Source organism: Squalius cephalus, assembly GCF_949319135.1.
Source record: "Squalius cephalus genome assembly, chromosome: 19".
NCBI lineage: Eukaryota > Metazoa > Chordata > Actinopteri > Cypriniformes > Leuciscidae > Squalius > Squalius cephalus.
The window spans coordinates 13,665,380-13,680,499 of record NC_137140.1 but is presented as its reverse complement, the minus strand read 5'-3'; the positions used below and the strand labels follow the sequence as shown (position 1 = coordinate 13,680,499).

The 15,120-nt window shown below is 38.0% G+C and overlaps 1 protein-coding gene across 1 annotated transcript in view; it reads right to left on the bottom strand.

The window, feature by feature from the left end:
• The window catches only part of plxdc1 (plexin domain containing 1), a 629,959-nt gene that overhangs the window by 468,783 nt on the left and 146,056 nt on the right, over window positions 1–15,120 (bottom strand). Inside the window, exons 3-4 of the mRNA XM_079851089.1 lie at window positions 4,793–4,936; window positions 4,547–4,616 (exon numbers count right to left, since the gene is read on the bottom strand). Coding sequence (XP_079707215.1) covers window positions 4,547–4,616; window positions 4,793–4,936 — 214 coding nt within the window. The remainder of the gene's footprint in view (window positions 1–4,546; window positions 4,617–4,792; window positions 4,937–15,120) is intronic.

The window sequence follows — 15,120 nt, the reverse complement described above, 5'->3', positions numbered from 1 at the left end:
TATTCATGTAAAGTTGTAATAAAAAGTAATTGTTTCAATAGTGTAGTCAATGGTGTTGTCAACATAACACTTGTAAGTGGTTTAACAAAATGTTTCTATCGTGTATTTTGATATTCACCCACTTTCAGTTAGAATGTCAGAAAGTAGCTCATGCACGGAATGTTGATGGATTTTGAAAGTTTGACAAGGTTTTGTGAGTTTTGTGAAAAGATTGTTGGTTCAGTTGACTGGTTATAACAACACTACCAACTATGCCATCTTCAATCAACTTCCATTGAGTTCCAGGGGTATTAAATGTAAGTACAAAATACTTTTTCTCTTGTGCTTGTGAATTGGTTGGGAATAGTAGCAGAATAGTAGCAGTAGCTAATGTAGGCTAGGCCATTTGGCCATTTAATTTAGCTTAAAAACTTTTACATAGGAGTCTTAGCTTAAGAGCGATTCGGGGCCAATCTGAGAGCAACTCTGAGCAAGGAAAAGACAAAAACTTTCATTTTAGTGAGGAGGCGGGGCTGACCCTGTTGCTATGATTGACACAATCTTTTGAAGACTGTGATTGGCTGGTTGTCCAAAAAGGAAAAAAAGAGTGATTTTAAGTATAGGGTCTATTCTAAGCCTTCACTTTGAAATTACATGCGACTACATTACACACTGCTGCAATGTTGCATTTTCCCAGTTGCCAAATATAGTAATGTAGTGATTACTTATTACTTACTTATTACGCTGTGTCGGAGATGTTAGCGCGTCTCTAAGATCAGTCACAAACATGATCCCTGCACGATCTAATCTATAGCATCTTATTAACTCACTGTCATCCATTGTCTGCAACACATTTCTTCTCCCTCTTCATCTTTCTGCCATGTTCTCCTCTGCTAAAGAAACTCTTCAGCCTCTGAAAAGTCCTCGTCCGTACTCCTTACAATTTTGACCTTAAGACCTCTTTTAAGGGTTAAGATGCTATCTGAATTATTTTTTTCTTTACTGGGATTTTTTCTTTAATTTTAAGAGTAAACGCCCACATTTCTAAGAATTTTCTTAGAATTTTGTCACTAGGAGCTACTCATTGCATTAAGATTCTTTATGAATACCCAGGTATATTTGGCCTGTACTTGAACTCAATCTTTTGATCCAGATATACTTAAAATAATAATTAAGAATTCAAAGTATACTTGTCTTGTAGTTGTGTTAACTCTTTTGATTGAGTAGTCAATTAAATATACTTTTTTTTTTACATAGTTTTTCATATACAGTCTTATGAAACTTACATTGTTTGAAAATATTGATTAGAATATTGATATAAAACAGATATGTTTCTAATTCTGCATATCTGAATTTTTGTGTAGGCTAGTCCACTGGTAGTGTATAGCAATTTACTCTAATTCTACTTTTTTGTTTAAAATGTTGCCTTTCTTTATGTAACTTACTGTCATTCTAGTGTTGATTAAAAAAGGATGCATGAAGCTAATAAAATGTTTTTAAAATTAAAGTACAGTTAAAGGTATATTTTTAAGTGCAAAAATAATATATAAATAGTAAACTATAAGTATAATGTTATGTTCACTTAAAGAAAACTTACAAGTATACTTGTAGTATAAACTACGAAACTAGTAGTTTACTGAGAGCACATCAGTTTGTACTTTCATAAACTAAAAAATGTACTACTTGTATTAAAATAGTAAACTACTAGTATACTTATAAGTTCACTTGTAGGACAGATGCATTACAAATGAGAAACCTAGTTGTGTACTTAGTTTACTACTCTTACAAATACTAAAAATACTAAAAGTGGGCCAATTTAGTCCCAAGCAGCATTGAAATAGTACACAAGTTTACTACAAGTACACATTGATATTAGTATACTTACTACATAAAGTATACTTAAAAAATATACTTGAAAATTACTTAAGTATACTTCATAAAATGAACATGAAGACATGCACTTTTATGATGAAGAGATGCACTTTTATGATGAAGAGATGCACTTTTATAATGGATAGATGCACTTTTATGATGGACAGATGCTCTTTTATGATGGAGAGATGCACTTTTATGATGGACAGATGCTCTTTTATAATGGATAGATGCACTTTTATGATGGACAGATGCTCTTTTATAATGGATAGATGCACTTTTATGATGGATAGATGCACTTTTATAATGGATAGATGCACTTTTATAATGGATAGACATTCCAATAATGGATTTTTACAGTGATTGATTCCTGCCGGTTCCATAATGAGACTGGCTGCACAAGTCTAATTTAAGGCTCTCATAAATAAATAGTATGGGTATATTATACATTTTCTGAGTCATCAGAGTGCCTTGAGTATTGAAGTTGTTGAGTTTTGTGTCCGTGGTGTTCTTTCATGCCACAGGGATAAAAGAAAGCATACAGTTTAGGCGGAAATTGTGGAAAAATGTGTGTTATTTTTGGTTTAAAGAAGTCATGTGACCTCTGTGTTTGTCAGACAGATTCAGTACTGGGCTTAAATGAAAGCCTAAAAGGTCCCCTTTCCAACGATACCAAGCACCATATTATAGAATATTGACAATATCCCTAGCATGAGCCTAAACCAGATATACACCAGATTTCAAAAACGGAATTTATTTTAGAGGGTTAGTAACTTCATGAGCTCAAAAAAGTGATTTCGCTACCACCGCTGCACTGCTATCGTGATTTTTCTCATACTAGGGGTGTATACCTTGCCAAAAAACAATGATAGCATTTGCCCCCCCGTTGATACCGATGGACCCCCCTGGCTCATGGACTATATAGGGTATTCTATTTGTCCATTCTATTGGCTCTATTCTATTTTGAAGACTTGTGCTGGCTGCACATTTGTGCTGGCTGCACATCTAATTTAAGGCTCTCACAAATAAATAGTATGGGTATATTATACATTTTCTGAGTTATCAGAGTGCCTTGAGTATTGAAGTTGTTGACTTTTGTGTCCGTGGTGTTCTTTCATGCCACAGGGATAAAATAAAGCATACAGTTTAGGCGGAAATTGTGAAAAAATGTGTGTTATTTCTGGTTTAAAGAAGTCATGTGACCTTTGTGTTTATCAGACAGATTCAGTTCTGGGCTTAAATGAAAGCCTAAAAGGTCCCCTTTCCAGCGATACCAAGCACCATATTATAGAATATTGACAATATCCCTAGCATGAGCCTAAACCAGATATACACCAGATTTCAAAAACGGAATTTATCTTAGGGGGTTAGTAACTTCATGAGCTGAAAAAAGTGATTTCGCTACCACCCCTGCACTGCTATCGTGATTTTTCTAATACTAGGGGTGTATACCTTGCCAAAAAACAATGATAGCATTTTCCCCCCCGATGATACCGATCAACCCCCCTGGCTCATGGACTACATGTCTTTCGGAATTTTGAGAGTAGCCTACAATTCTATTGAGGTTCTGAGCCTGCTGATCAACTATTTGTGAAATCATCACAGATCCATTGATTTTGGTTGGATTTTTATGATTTTTTCTGTGGAATGAGTATACTGTTTGGTGAAAATAATGACATATTGACTGATGTCATAACTTGGGGGAATAGTTGATTGCCAATGAAGTAAAGATGAAAATATTGGAAAAATGAGGAATATTGGAAAATATTGGAAAAAGACGCCTAATTTTTTGCATTAAATTGATGCAAAATCATGTAGAAATGTGTTTTAAGAGTTATTTTGTCAGTGGATGTTGTCAGCAAATGTGTTCTTTGTATCTGGAATGCATTTATTGACAGCCTACCAAACCCACTGAGGATTTGAGGGAAAAAATAATTTTTCACATTTTTCTGATAAAAAATAAAGGGTGCATACACTAAAAAACTGTGTGAAGAGTTTGGAAAAAGTGACCCAAGTATTGAGAAATGGGTCCTAGCAATTGTAAAAAAAACAACAACAACCCTGTAACCTCCATTTAGTTAAAGGAGCTGTATGTAAGAAATGTATTTCAATTAATCATAAAATGGCCCTGATATGTCACTAGACGTTAAGAAATCATGTTCATTTCAAATACTTATATCACTGACAACAGTAGTCCGGCCAGGATATTGTCATTTAAAAGTGAAGTTGCAGCCCTCAACTGATGTTGATGTTGTCATGTTGTGTTTTGGCCTGATGCCCCACCCTCCACCTATCTACCAATCACGAAGTCAGCTGTGTTTCGGCATCCGGGTTGCCAGCTCAGCTCTAGTTACCACAGCTGCAGCTATAAACGTTTGTGCTGGATCCTGCAGCCTATCTGGCAACCTCGAGTCAGGGGGGAAGGGGAGGGGATACACCGCTCTACAGTAATTTGAAAGTGATTGCAGTACCAGTTTTGGCCACAATCTTACATACAGCTCCTTTAAATGAGCTAAACATCAAAAAGGAAGAAATTATCAGTCTTGAAAGAGACAAAAGAGCTCACAGAAACATATCTGGTGTGCCACTTTCTCAGTTGTGCCTGTTTGCTAAGGCTAAGGCAAACACAAACCAGTCTGACATGCTCTAAATTGCCTTATAGAGGAGATGGGTGAACAGAGTCTATATACAATACCTCCGGTTGCTATGGTGATTTGCCTCACTTGGTGTCCATAGAAAGGGAAGTTAAAGGTAAGTGTCACCCGCTAGCAAAGCGAAATATAGAGGAGGAGATAGAGAGAAAAAAAGGAAATGTAGGCAGGGAGTTAAAATGCCAAGTAACAACATAATTACAAGCTAGAATAAGATGAGTTTTATTGGCCCATGTGAGCCAAGTGCTTATTTCCATAAAAATATAGGAATATATGTGTGGTTGTCTCACCGATGCCTGCCGGTGTGTGTTGGACAGGATAGTGTGCACCCTTACAGGTCCTTGATCCACTGAATCAAGATTCACCCACAGTTCCTGTGTATGTTTGTCACCAGGACCAAAACTGTGCCAGGAGTAGTACCTCTGAGAGTCCTCCTTAGAGACAAATAGAGAGAATATGGGAATAATATGCCCATAAAATGTTTAAAAAAGGGATGATTATTGAATAGTTATTTAAAAAAAAAAAAAAAAAAAAAAAGGATTAGGAAGAAGAGGTCAAAAGAATCAAATAAGGACAATGTACTGCAAATAATTTTCGTTATTAATATTTTTCTCTTGTTTTCCAGTAAAAATATAACAATGTCCTAAATGATTTATGATTTGCTAAATGCTATTCTTGATCATCTGGATTTTCTTAAATAGAGATCACGGTTCTCCCATAATTCTAACCATTAGACAACTAAACAAAAAACAAAACAAAACAAAAACAACAACAAACAAACAAACAAACAAACAAACAAACATGTAATTTACTTGAGGTTCTAACAAAATGTTTAATATATAAAATGCCTATTTATAAATGTATAAAATTTTTATAAATGAGTCTATTAAAAATATTTATTAATCTTCTTAATCTTTTTCTAGACAAAATTTCAGAGTATAACTGTTATGATGTTGGAAGGGTGATGAAGGGAATGAACCCAATCGCAGCCAGTAGTCACAGCACACGGTTTATTATATACAAATAATAGGGAAAACAAAGCCCACGAGGGGGCAAAACAAGACAGGACAATGGTGACTAACTAGACTATGACTTTGACAGATAACTAGAAGAAAACAAACAGCTGATACAAGAAATAGCTCAACAAGACGACAACTCTTGACAGGATACTCACAAATTTGATTGACAAAGTTTGACAATGAACCGACACAGGACAGCAAACACGAGGGGATTAAATAGAGAGAAACTAATGAAGGAAACAGGTGATAATGGGGAAGCAATAATGACTAAACGAGGATAACAAGGAGGGCGGGGCTAGATGACGAGACAACACAAGCACATGGCCCAACAAAAGGCCATGTGTTTGCACATAAAACATGGGTCTGTCATGATCCTGCCTCAAGACTAGTAAAAACACAAGGACTATATGGCAGGATCATGATGTAACGCAAAGTAAGATGATCAGATTGTCAGCTCTCTCTATATGATTAAATTACTAAAATTACCCCGTGATCAAACCCCCTCTAGTCTGGGATCTAATTAACTTACTGGAATCTTCATTTACAAACACCCCGGTCCTTCCTGGATAGCAAGACACAAAGCACGTAGTGTCTTCCGCTGATAAAACTATTGACACTCCAATCAACAAATACCGGTTCTGTTCTTCTTGGACTGTCTGCAGTAGAGCAAATGGCGCCGACCATTTGAAGTAACTCATTGATTGCCATCTAAAGACACCTCTCTTGTTCCTGAATCAACAAAAAACATTTTGTTTTACTGCTCTACGGGGAGTCACGAGCAGCAAGGCGCCGCAATGTCTGCAATTTCACAAATCCCTTAGGCATCTCTTAGACACTGATTTACACTTCAGAACAACAAGACAGTGTCCGACCAGATGCGCTGGTTGATAATTTCATCAATTCAAGTAAAACGCACACACATAGCCCATCACCCCCGCGGCTCGGAGAGCAAAAGTTCAGCACGCGTGGTGAACTCTCGGCGATCTCCACCACGCACACAAAACACAGAGAAGCTCACATGCCTGGACATTATGATCAAAAATCACTCTTTTCTATATATTCTTGAAATGTATTCGTGTTAAATGTCATGGTCCTTATATGGAAGACCGCTATAACTAAGTTTTATGGTATAATCAAAAGGTGAAATGCTCATTATATTGAAGAATCATGTAACTCTGTGTTATTAACTGCCAGAACCACGGTCCGTGGTATCATTGTGTTCAGGAAGAACCAACGGTGTTGAATTCTTAACTCAATGTATAAAATTATGCATTCTTTCATTTATACCAGGTTATAAATGTTCTATACCCAAGTTTATTCCTCCAGTACGTTGCTCCAGAGGGCGTGTACTTAGTGAACAAAGAAAGTTTGGCGCCACACACACTCGCCAAACGATTGGAGTAGGTACGTGAGAAGGGGTGACTTTAGCTCCTTCAAAACACGGCGCCATATCTCTCGAACTTTGCAGTTCGCCACGAGAGAGAAAAAGAGACCCGCCTTCTTCCTGCCTTCTTCCAAGAAACCTTCGTTTACTTTTACTTCGGTTTTATTCTAAGTCTTTCTTATGATAGTCTACCACAGTTTGATAATTTTCTTACAAACCAACGTAACCAACTTAAGGCTAAAATCATCTTTGGCTAAGTTTGCGCACGCTCTGAATTACCATCGCAACCAAGGACGCCGTGACCACGTGCTCCAGGTTCTTTTGTCCACACAGACGCATATACAAGAGGGCCACACTGAGCAAGTATTGAATTATTCTTAAATTTGCAATCCAAAAGAAATACTGTTTAGGTTGTCGAAAAATTACTAGAAATTGTTGGGGTTTTGTTGTGAAGGAATGTTCTAAACTGTCTCTGCCTTTCTCTAAATTCTCTCACTCACACTTACACTCTCTCACCCACACACACACACACATATCCACACGCACACACGCGTTACTAGGTAAACACACGACCACGTGCTACCAGACACACACACCCACATCTTCTTAAAACGCTACCAACTTACACACACATAAAATCATTCTTATTCTCACTCTTATTATTCTCACTCTTATTCTCTCTCTCATTCTCTTCCTCTCCCCTTTTTCTCTTCCTCTCTCTCTTAACCTTTTATTTTATTTTATTTTACTTTATTTTATTTTATTCCTTATTTGCGATCGCTATATTGTTTGTTTATTATTCATATTTACTCCTGCGCGATTGAAATAGTATATGTAATCTTAGTTGTTTGATTAAAAACTATAATCTGTGTGAATTGAATCTGTCTCATATTGTGCCATTACTGAAATCCCTGAAAGTGTTATTGCCTACCAGCTCTACCATCATTCTACTATTAAAATATCTAAGTTGTCTAAACACGAAAATAACCAATTCTTTGTGGCCACAGGAAAGGGTTATTTGTCGGTGTTAAAGACAATAGGTTTTTGTTCAGAAATTGTGCATCCGATCTGCCGGACGGATGGTTCGCATGATAAATGAGCATTAACTCCTATCTGAACTTCCCCTGATTAAAATATAATTCTATCTACCTATACCAGTGATTACTACGAGTAATTGTGTAGTCATTGATATACGTCGAGGTATGATCTATTCCCTACTTGGAATAATTTAATTTGTGTAAACGGCATATGCATATTCATATCTTATGAATATTACCTCTCATTTGAGCTAATAAATTCCCATAACAGACCCATTGTCGTTACAATGACAATAACTCGTCCCGCACCATTTGTCGTAGACCCATGAATGGGGTAAATTCAGACGGGAAATCAGTCTGTAAGTATCACCATGCTAACTGTGTAGCCACAGCCTATAACCATTCAGAGCACCCAAGCAACCGTATAGCAAAATGAAGAAGCCATATCTTAGCACATGAACATTGCACAGACTTGGTTAGGTCTTGATCGATTGCTCCTGTCTGCCTTGCTGTTGAATGGTTTGCATCTGTAAGCTCCATTTAGCTTTCTGTTTTGAATTTCTATTTACTATCATTCCTTGTTGTTTATATTACTAAATATAACTAACTCATCACCATATATCAGATATTGTCTAATATTGCCTGTCACATTAATCTGACATTGCTAGCTTTTAACTAAATCATTATTGCTAGCATTTCGCTAGCCTGTTAACCTGCCATCAGTGCTTGCCATATTTTTCACTGATGCCATTTATGAGTCCATCAAACGACTGTGGTGAGTTGGATCAATCAACAAAGACGGTGAGTCATGTCTTCTCCTGTTATTGTCAATTGCACTGCCTGCTACATGTACAGTATCCAGTACAGTACGATGTCAGACACTGTAATTTGCTCTGGCCCCCTTCCTGTTTGCCGGAGTGATGAGATACTTAGTAGACTGTCCTCACTCAATGGCTGGCTCTCTAAGTGGTGTCCATAGAATAATATAGGGTTCATAGACAATTGGAATAGTTTTTGGGGCAGACCTCACCTGTTAAAAAGAGATGGTGCCACTCTTCTCTCTAGTAATATGGCACATAGTCTTAGAGCTCAAACATGACAAACTGGGGCCCAGGTCAGGAAGCAGACAGACTGGCTAAACCGACCGTCTGCTAGCTGTCTCAAGTCAGAGAAATCAGATAAATCCCTACACATAGTCTTACACATAGACTCTTTCACCTAGATATCATCATATAAAAACTGTTTCCTGAATTTGTAAATACAAAAAACTCTCAAACCCATTTAATTGTAAAAATTGTATTGATGTTCAACAAATAAAAAACAGATATAACACAGATTAAAAAAATTATAAAGCTTGGTTTGCTGAATATAAGATCTCTTTCTACAAAGTCACTCTTTGTAAATGATATGATTACAGATCATAACCTAGATGTGCTGTTTTTGACAGAAACCTGGCTAAAACCAGACATTAACATATCCTTAAATGAGTCCACCCCCCAAGATTACGGTTATAAAAACGAGCCTCGTCTGAAAGGAAAAGGGGGAGGTATTGCTGTAATATATAGCAAAATCTTCAGTATTACTCAGGGGTCTAGTTATAAATATAATTCTTTGGAAGTTTTATATTACATACTCTTTCACCTAGATATCATTATATAGAGAATGTGGGCCCTATTTTAACGATCTGAAACTTAAGTATCAAACGCGAAACGCAAGTAACTTTGTGGGCGGATCTTTGGCGCTGTAGCTATTATACTAGCGGGATAAATGACTCTTGCTCCCTACGCAAATCTAAAATGGGTTGATCTGAAGTAGCTTCATTATTCATAGGTGTGGTTTGGGCGTAATGTGAAATAAACCAATCAGAGCATCATCTCACATTCCCTTTAAGAGCAGGCGTGCTTGTGTTGGAGAATTTTCCTTGATTCATGTCTAAGGGCCCTATCTTGCACCCAGCGCAATTGACTTTGTACACCGACGCATGTATCATTCCTATTTTGCACCCGCGCAAAGCGCGTTTTTTCCTCCACAGAAGCACGTCGCTAAACTAGGGAATGAACTTGCGCTCCCTGGGCGGTTCAGCGCAAAAAAGGAGGCGTGTTCCAGCGCAAACGTTCCTTCATGCTATTTTGCAGGTTTAGAAAACAGTTGCGCCACTAACCAGGAAAAAATGGTTTAAAGTCAGTGGCGCGTTGCGCATGTTATTCATATGCTATTTTAAGGGCGCATGCTTGGCCATAATCAATGTAGCGTGTGCACAACGCGCATACACTTTGATTCTCTCATCTACACAGAAGCAGCAGTTTTCATTTTTGCAAATCATACATTATTACGATAGATAGATAGATAGATAGATAGATAGATAGATAGATAGATAGATAGATAATTTATTATAAAAGCATACATCTAGCTTACACATTTACCCAAATTATCATACGCCTTTTTAACCGAAGTTAATTTGGGTGGGTTTCTCCATCCCCAACGTCCCTGACGAGAGCGTTGCTCTCCTCGGCTGTGAACCGCTCCTCGCGTGCGTCTGGCAAACCCGCCGTTATAATAGGAATCCGCTTTAGAACAAGCGCGCCTGCTCTTAAAGGGAATGTGAGATGACGCTCTGATTGGTTTATTTCACGTTACGCCCAAACCACACCTATGAATAATGAAGCTCTTCAGACCAACCCATTTTAGATTTGCGCCTGGCGCAAGAGTCATTTATCCCGCCGGGAAAATAGCAACAGCGCCAAGACCCGCCCACAAAGTTACTTGCGCTTTGCGCGTTGACACTTGCGTTTCAGATCGTTAAAATAGGGCCCTAAGTATGATGTAATGAAAAATGACAAGCATGACAAAATAGGTCTGAAAAAGGATGAGAGAATGGAAAATAACCAGTATGCATCAGCAATGCAAAGTGTCAAAATACAGTACGAAACAGAGCACCATTGTGTGAGGTTTGACCAATAAAGAAGACATGTCTAACTGTGCCAAGGTCACCAGGCGTGACAGAGGGGAAGAGATAGATTTGAGGGTGCCCATTGGGCACCTAGCGATAAGAAAAAGTATAAGACATGAACACTGGCCATTGTAACTTTAGATGTCCGGATGGCCAGCCGACATCTCACTTTGTTGCTTGTCAATAAAGTTAATTCTTCTGTCCTGGAACCTCGACTCTGAGAAACTTCTTTGAGACCTGAACCGAAAAGAACTATGCATTTGCCACAACATAATTGTCGAGCCGAGCCAGGAGGGACAAGGGGTCGAGGAGTGACCACGGTGGGCGTGCTGGCAGAGGCCTCACAAAACAAAGGCGCGCCATAAATATAAGGTAAGCAAATTTTGCTTATATTTGTTTTGTGCTGCCCCTGGTAAGCTAGCGCCCGGTTGGTGACTGCCTTAAACAAAAGACTCCACCAAAAAGAACCTAAAAGTGATAAAGGAAGGGAGGAAACAGGAGGGTAGGTTCCAGGTTTTGAGAAAAAAAGTGCATGCAGTATCTGTTTGTCTGTCCATACGCAGAAGTGCGTATTCCATTCACATGAAGGTGCATTGTACATGTGTGCGTCACAGTATTTTATGCGAAAAGTGCGTTTGCAAGATTATATGTTGTATTGTCCCTAAACGCAGAAGGTGCGTTATAACGTGAGAGGCACGTTATTTGTGTACGCGAGAGGCGCGTGTCCCCAACGCAGAAGACGCGTTGCACGTGAGAAGCACGTGATTTGTTTGTCTTATATGTTGTAAGTGTGCGTGCAACGCCCTACGTGAAAAGTGAGTTTGAAATGAGAAGCACGTGATCTGTTTGTCTTGTCTTATCTGTTGTAAGTGTGCGTGCAACGCCCTACGTGAAAAGTGCGTTTGAAATGAGATGCACGTGATCTGTTATTTGTTGTAAGTGTGCGTGCAATGCCCTACGTGAAAAGTGCGTTTGAAATGAGAAGCACGTGATCTGTTAGTCTTATTTGTTGTATTGTGTGCGTGCAACGCCCTACGTGAAAAGTGCGTTTGAAATGAGAAGCACGTGATCTGTTTTATGTGAGGAGAAAAGTGGTTTGTGTTTGTATGTCTAAGTGATTTTTCATCTTAAATATAAGGAGAAAAGTCGTTTCGGAGAAAATTAGCAAAAGTAATAATAATAACAATACCTTTTATTGATAGTGTTTTTTCTAAAAAACCCAAAGTGATAGAAATTAAAAGTTAGAAATTATATAGCCGTGTTTGAGCAGAATTGATAGAAAGGACGGAGACGCAGAGACAAAGTGTTGTTAACTGAGCTCTGTGCTCTGCATAAAAGAAATATTACAGTTGAGCCACTGTCCCAAAAATTGTTACAATTGTATTCAAGTGACCTTGGCACAGCTCAGTGCGAAAATTAGGCTGAGAAAGTTGAGACAAAGGCACGTAAAATAAAACTCTTACAAGAAATGATTTTTTTGAATCAGTGTTATTAAAAGTTTAATGGAAGATAAAACAAAAATTGATAAGAGGAAAATAAAAAAAAATCAAGGTATCAAGGAACAAAGAATCTTCCCCGAAATTGGCTTTGTCGGCTGTTTGGCCATCTTCCGAACTATAATCGATGTGATCCGGATAGGGAAACACAGCCCATATTGTCAAAAGTTTGATTGATTGACTTTGTCTTTTTATTTGTTACAGGTAAAATAGAAAAATAATAAATAAGTGTGTGAGAGCGGCTTTGCGTGTGAGTGCGACACTGTGTGAGTCTGTGTGATTGTGTGTATGAAATCCTGGGTGTATGAGTGTACGTGTGTGTACGTGTGTCAGAGTGGCACTGCGTGTGTGTGAGTGGCTCTGTGCGCGGCTGTATGTATGAGTGTAGGCCTACATTATAACAGACTGAAAGCGTTTACACTGAGATAAAGAAATAAGGAGAGAGAGAAGTGACAGAGTTTTTTCACCTTTTGACACCTGAAGAAAAGTACACATGTGGTCTAGAGTGAGAGATAATGACAAGGCAGAGGAGACTAGATTGTGGAAAGAAGAATGATTTTCAAGAGGCATTAAAACTAACCAAAGGTATTAAGAATCACTTCTGGTTAGAATAGATAATGAAGGGCAGAGACAGGAGTTAACAGACCAAGGGAAGGATGAGCTTTTGAAAAAATTGACAAGAATAACAAACTTGAACCAGGTTGAACGAGAGTGGCTCTTAGGGGATTGATGTGATGTGATAAAAAACAGATAACTCTTGAAGCTCAGAGACCACACTTGAACAGATTTGACCTTCCCAAAACTACCCTTTTGGATTCCTTGCTGACAAAATCAGAAATAAAGCTAAATCCATTGTACATCCCATACCTGAAAAGAAATGCCTGGTACACTTGGCCTCAGGGTTTGGGAGGAGCCATGATTTTGAGGAACATGTATATATGGTAGTGAGCTCAAGGCCAGAAAAGTGGGAATGTGACACAATCGTTAAAGTCGGACAGGGAGGAGAAATCAGACCAGCACAGGTACAGATGTGGCCTTTAAAAATGCGCGTCTCAGAGAGAAGAATGCTGCGAGCACTTCCGAAATTCTGCGGGATCGTGCAGAAGGGGGATTAGATGTTGGACGCAGGAAATAATAAAACCTGTAGATGGCAGTCGAGTTTCATGTGGCCATACTGAGTTGACGAAGTATGACGAATACAATGTTTTCTTTTGCCAGTTACATAAACAGTCACATATTCTTCATAAAAATCTGACTCAAACGCGCATCATTTGTCTTATTTTTTTTTCTGTGTACTTACAGTAGAAGAGACGTGATGTAGGCTATGATAAATGAGTCTTATAACACAATAATTTGCGAAGACCTTTGAAGAGACCGAGATCATTTGCGCATTATCATTATCTAATTTTACATTTAGTTCATTTTTGCATCTTAACGTTTTAAATAGTTTTAACATGGTTGTAATGCGCTTTTCTGCATTACTGTACAGTACTTTTTATATTATCATGTTTCCCTTATAGGCGTCGATTTCGGTGGGGACGGTGGGTATGCACCCACCAGATTTCGTCATGAGTCATTTTGTACCCACCACTTTTAACTTCAGTCCATAATAATTTGACTTTGGGTTCTATTGACCGTTTTCAGTGGTTATGAGGAGCTTAATTAATTTAACCTGAGATGTGCGTTATATCGCCTTTTGATCATTCTTTGTGTTGTGGATTTTTGACACAGTTTCATTATATGTTCATAATAATTTGATTCATAATTATGTAATTTTTTTCTAAAAGTAAAAAAAAACTAAAAGATTTTCTAAAAGCAATATTCTAAAGAGATACAAAGACAGTGTACGCCACCAGATTTCATCATGAGTCATTTTGTACCCACTACTTTTAACTTCCGTTGACCGTTTTCAGTGGTTATGAGGAGCAATATGAGAGAAAATTTTTTGTAATCATTGTCTGACACAACAAAAATTTTTTTATAATATTCATTGTATTTTAATTTTCGTGTTCGCATTTATGAGGGGAAAAAACAACGTGCCAGTTTACGGTTATGGACGTGAGCGCTCTAAAAGCGGCACTAAAAGACTGCTTTAAAACTTTCACAGAGACCTCAAACAGAACAGCTGCCTTTCTTTAAATTGAATTTCGTTTTGTATTAATTATATCTTCATTTTAATCAGTGTTTCGTGAACCATTTGCCTGGATTTAAGAAGTAAATATAGCAGACAATCACGACAATGGAGGCCCCGGCGATATATCATAAATGAACCGAAACTCAGCGTGTAATGAACATTCACATTTACAGTGTATTTAGACACATTTAGACGCATTCATAATCATTACTTTTACCGGTTCTTTGTGGCAAGCTTTATGCGTGCGGTCGTGCGCAGTGCGGCTATATTAGGCTACGTAAACACTCATGATCCATATAAGTAGGCTAATTAAATTAATATAAAGGGGCGATTTGTCCATGAATTACTTAAATGAACAACTAGCCTAGTATACTAGTCGACTAGAAAAAAAAAAAAAAAAACTTTTAGTCGAAAGCAGCCCTTATTCCACATATTTTCGAACCAGGCAACATGACATCTGTGTTGAGCGAGCGACCGGAATGAATAGCGGAGCGGAATATTCAGAAATGCGCTCTCCACTCACGAGCTCTGATCGGAACAAACCCGAACCTCACTGTCTGCTGAACTTGCAGAATCATCAAAATATAATATTTTCTAA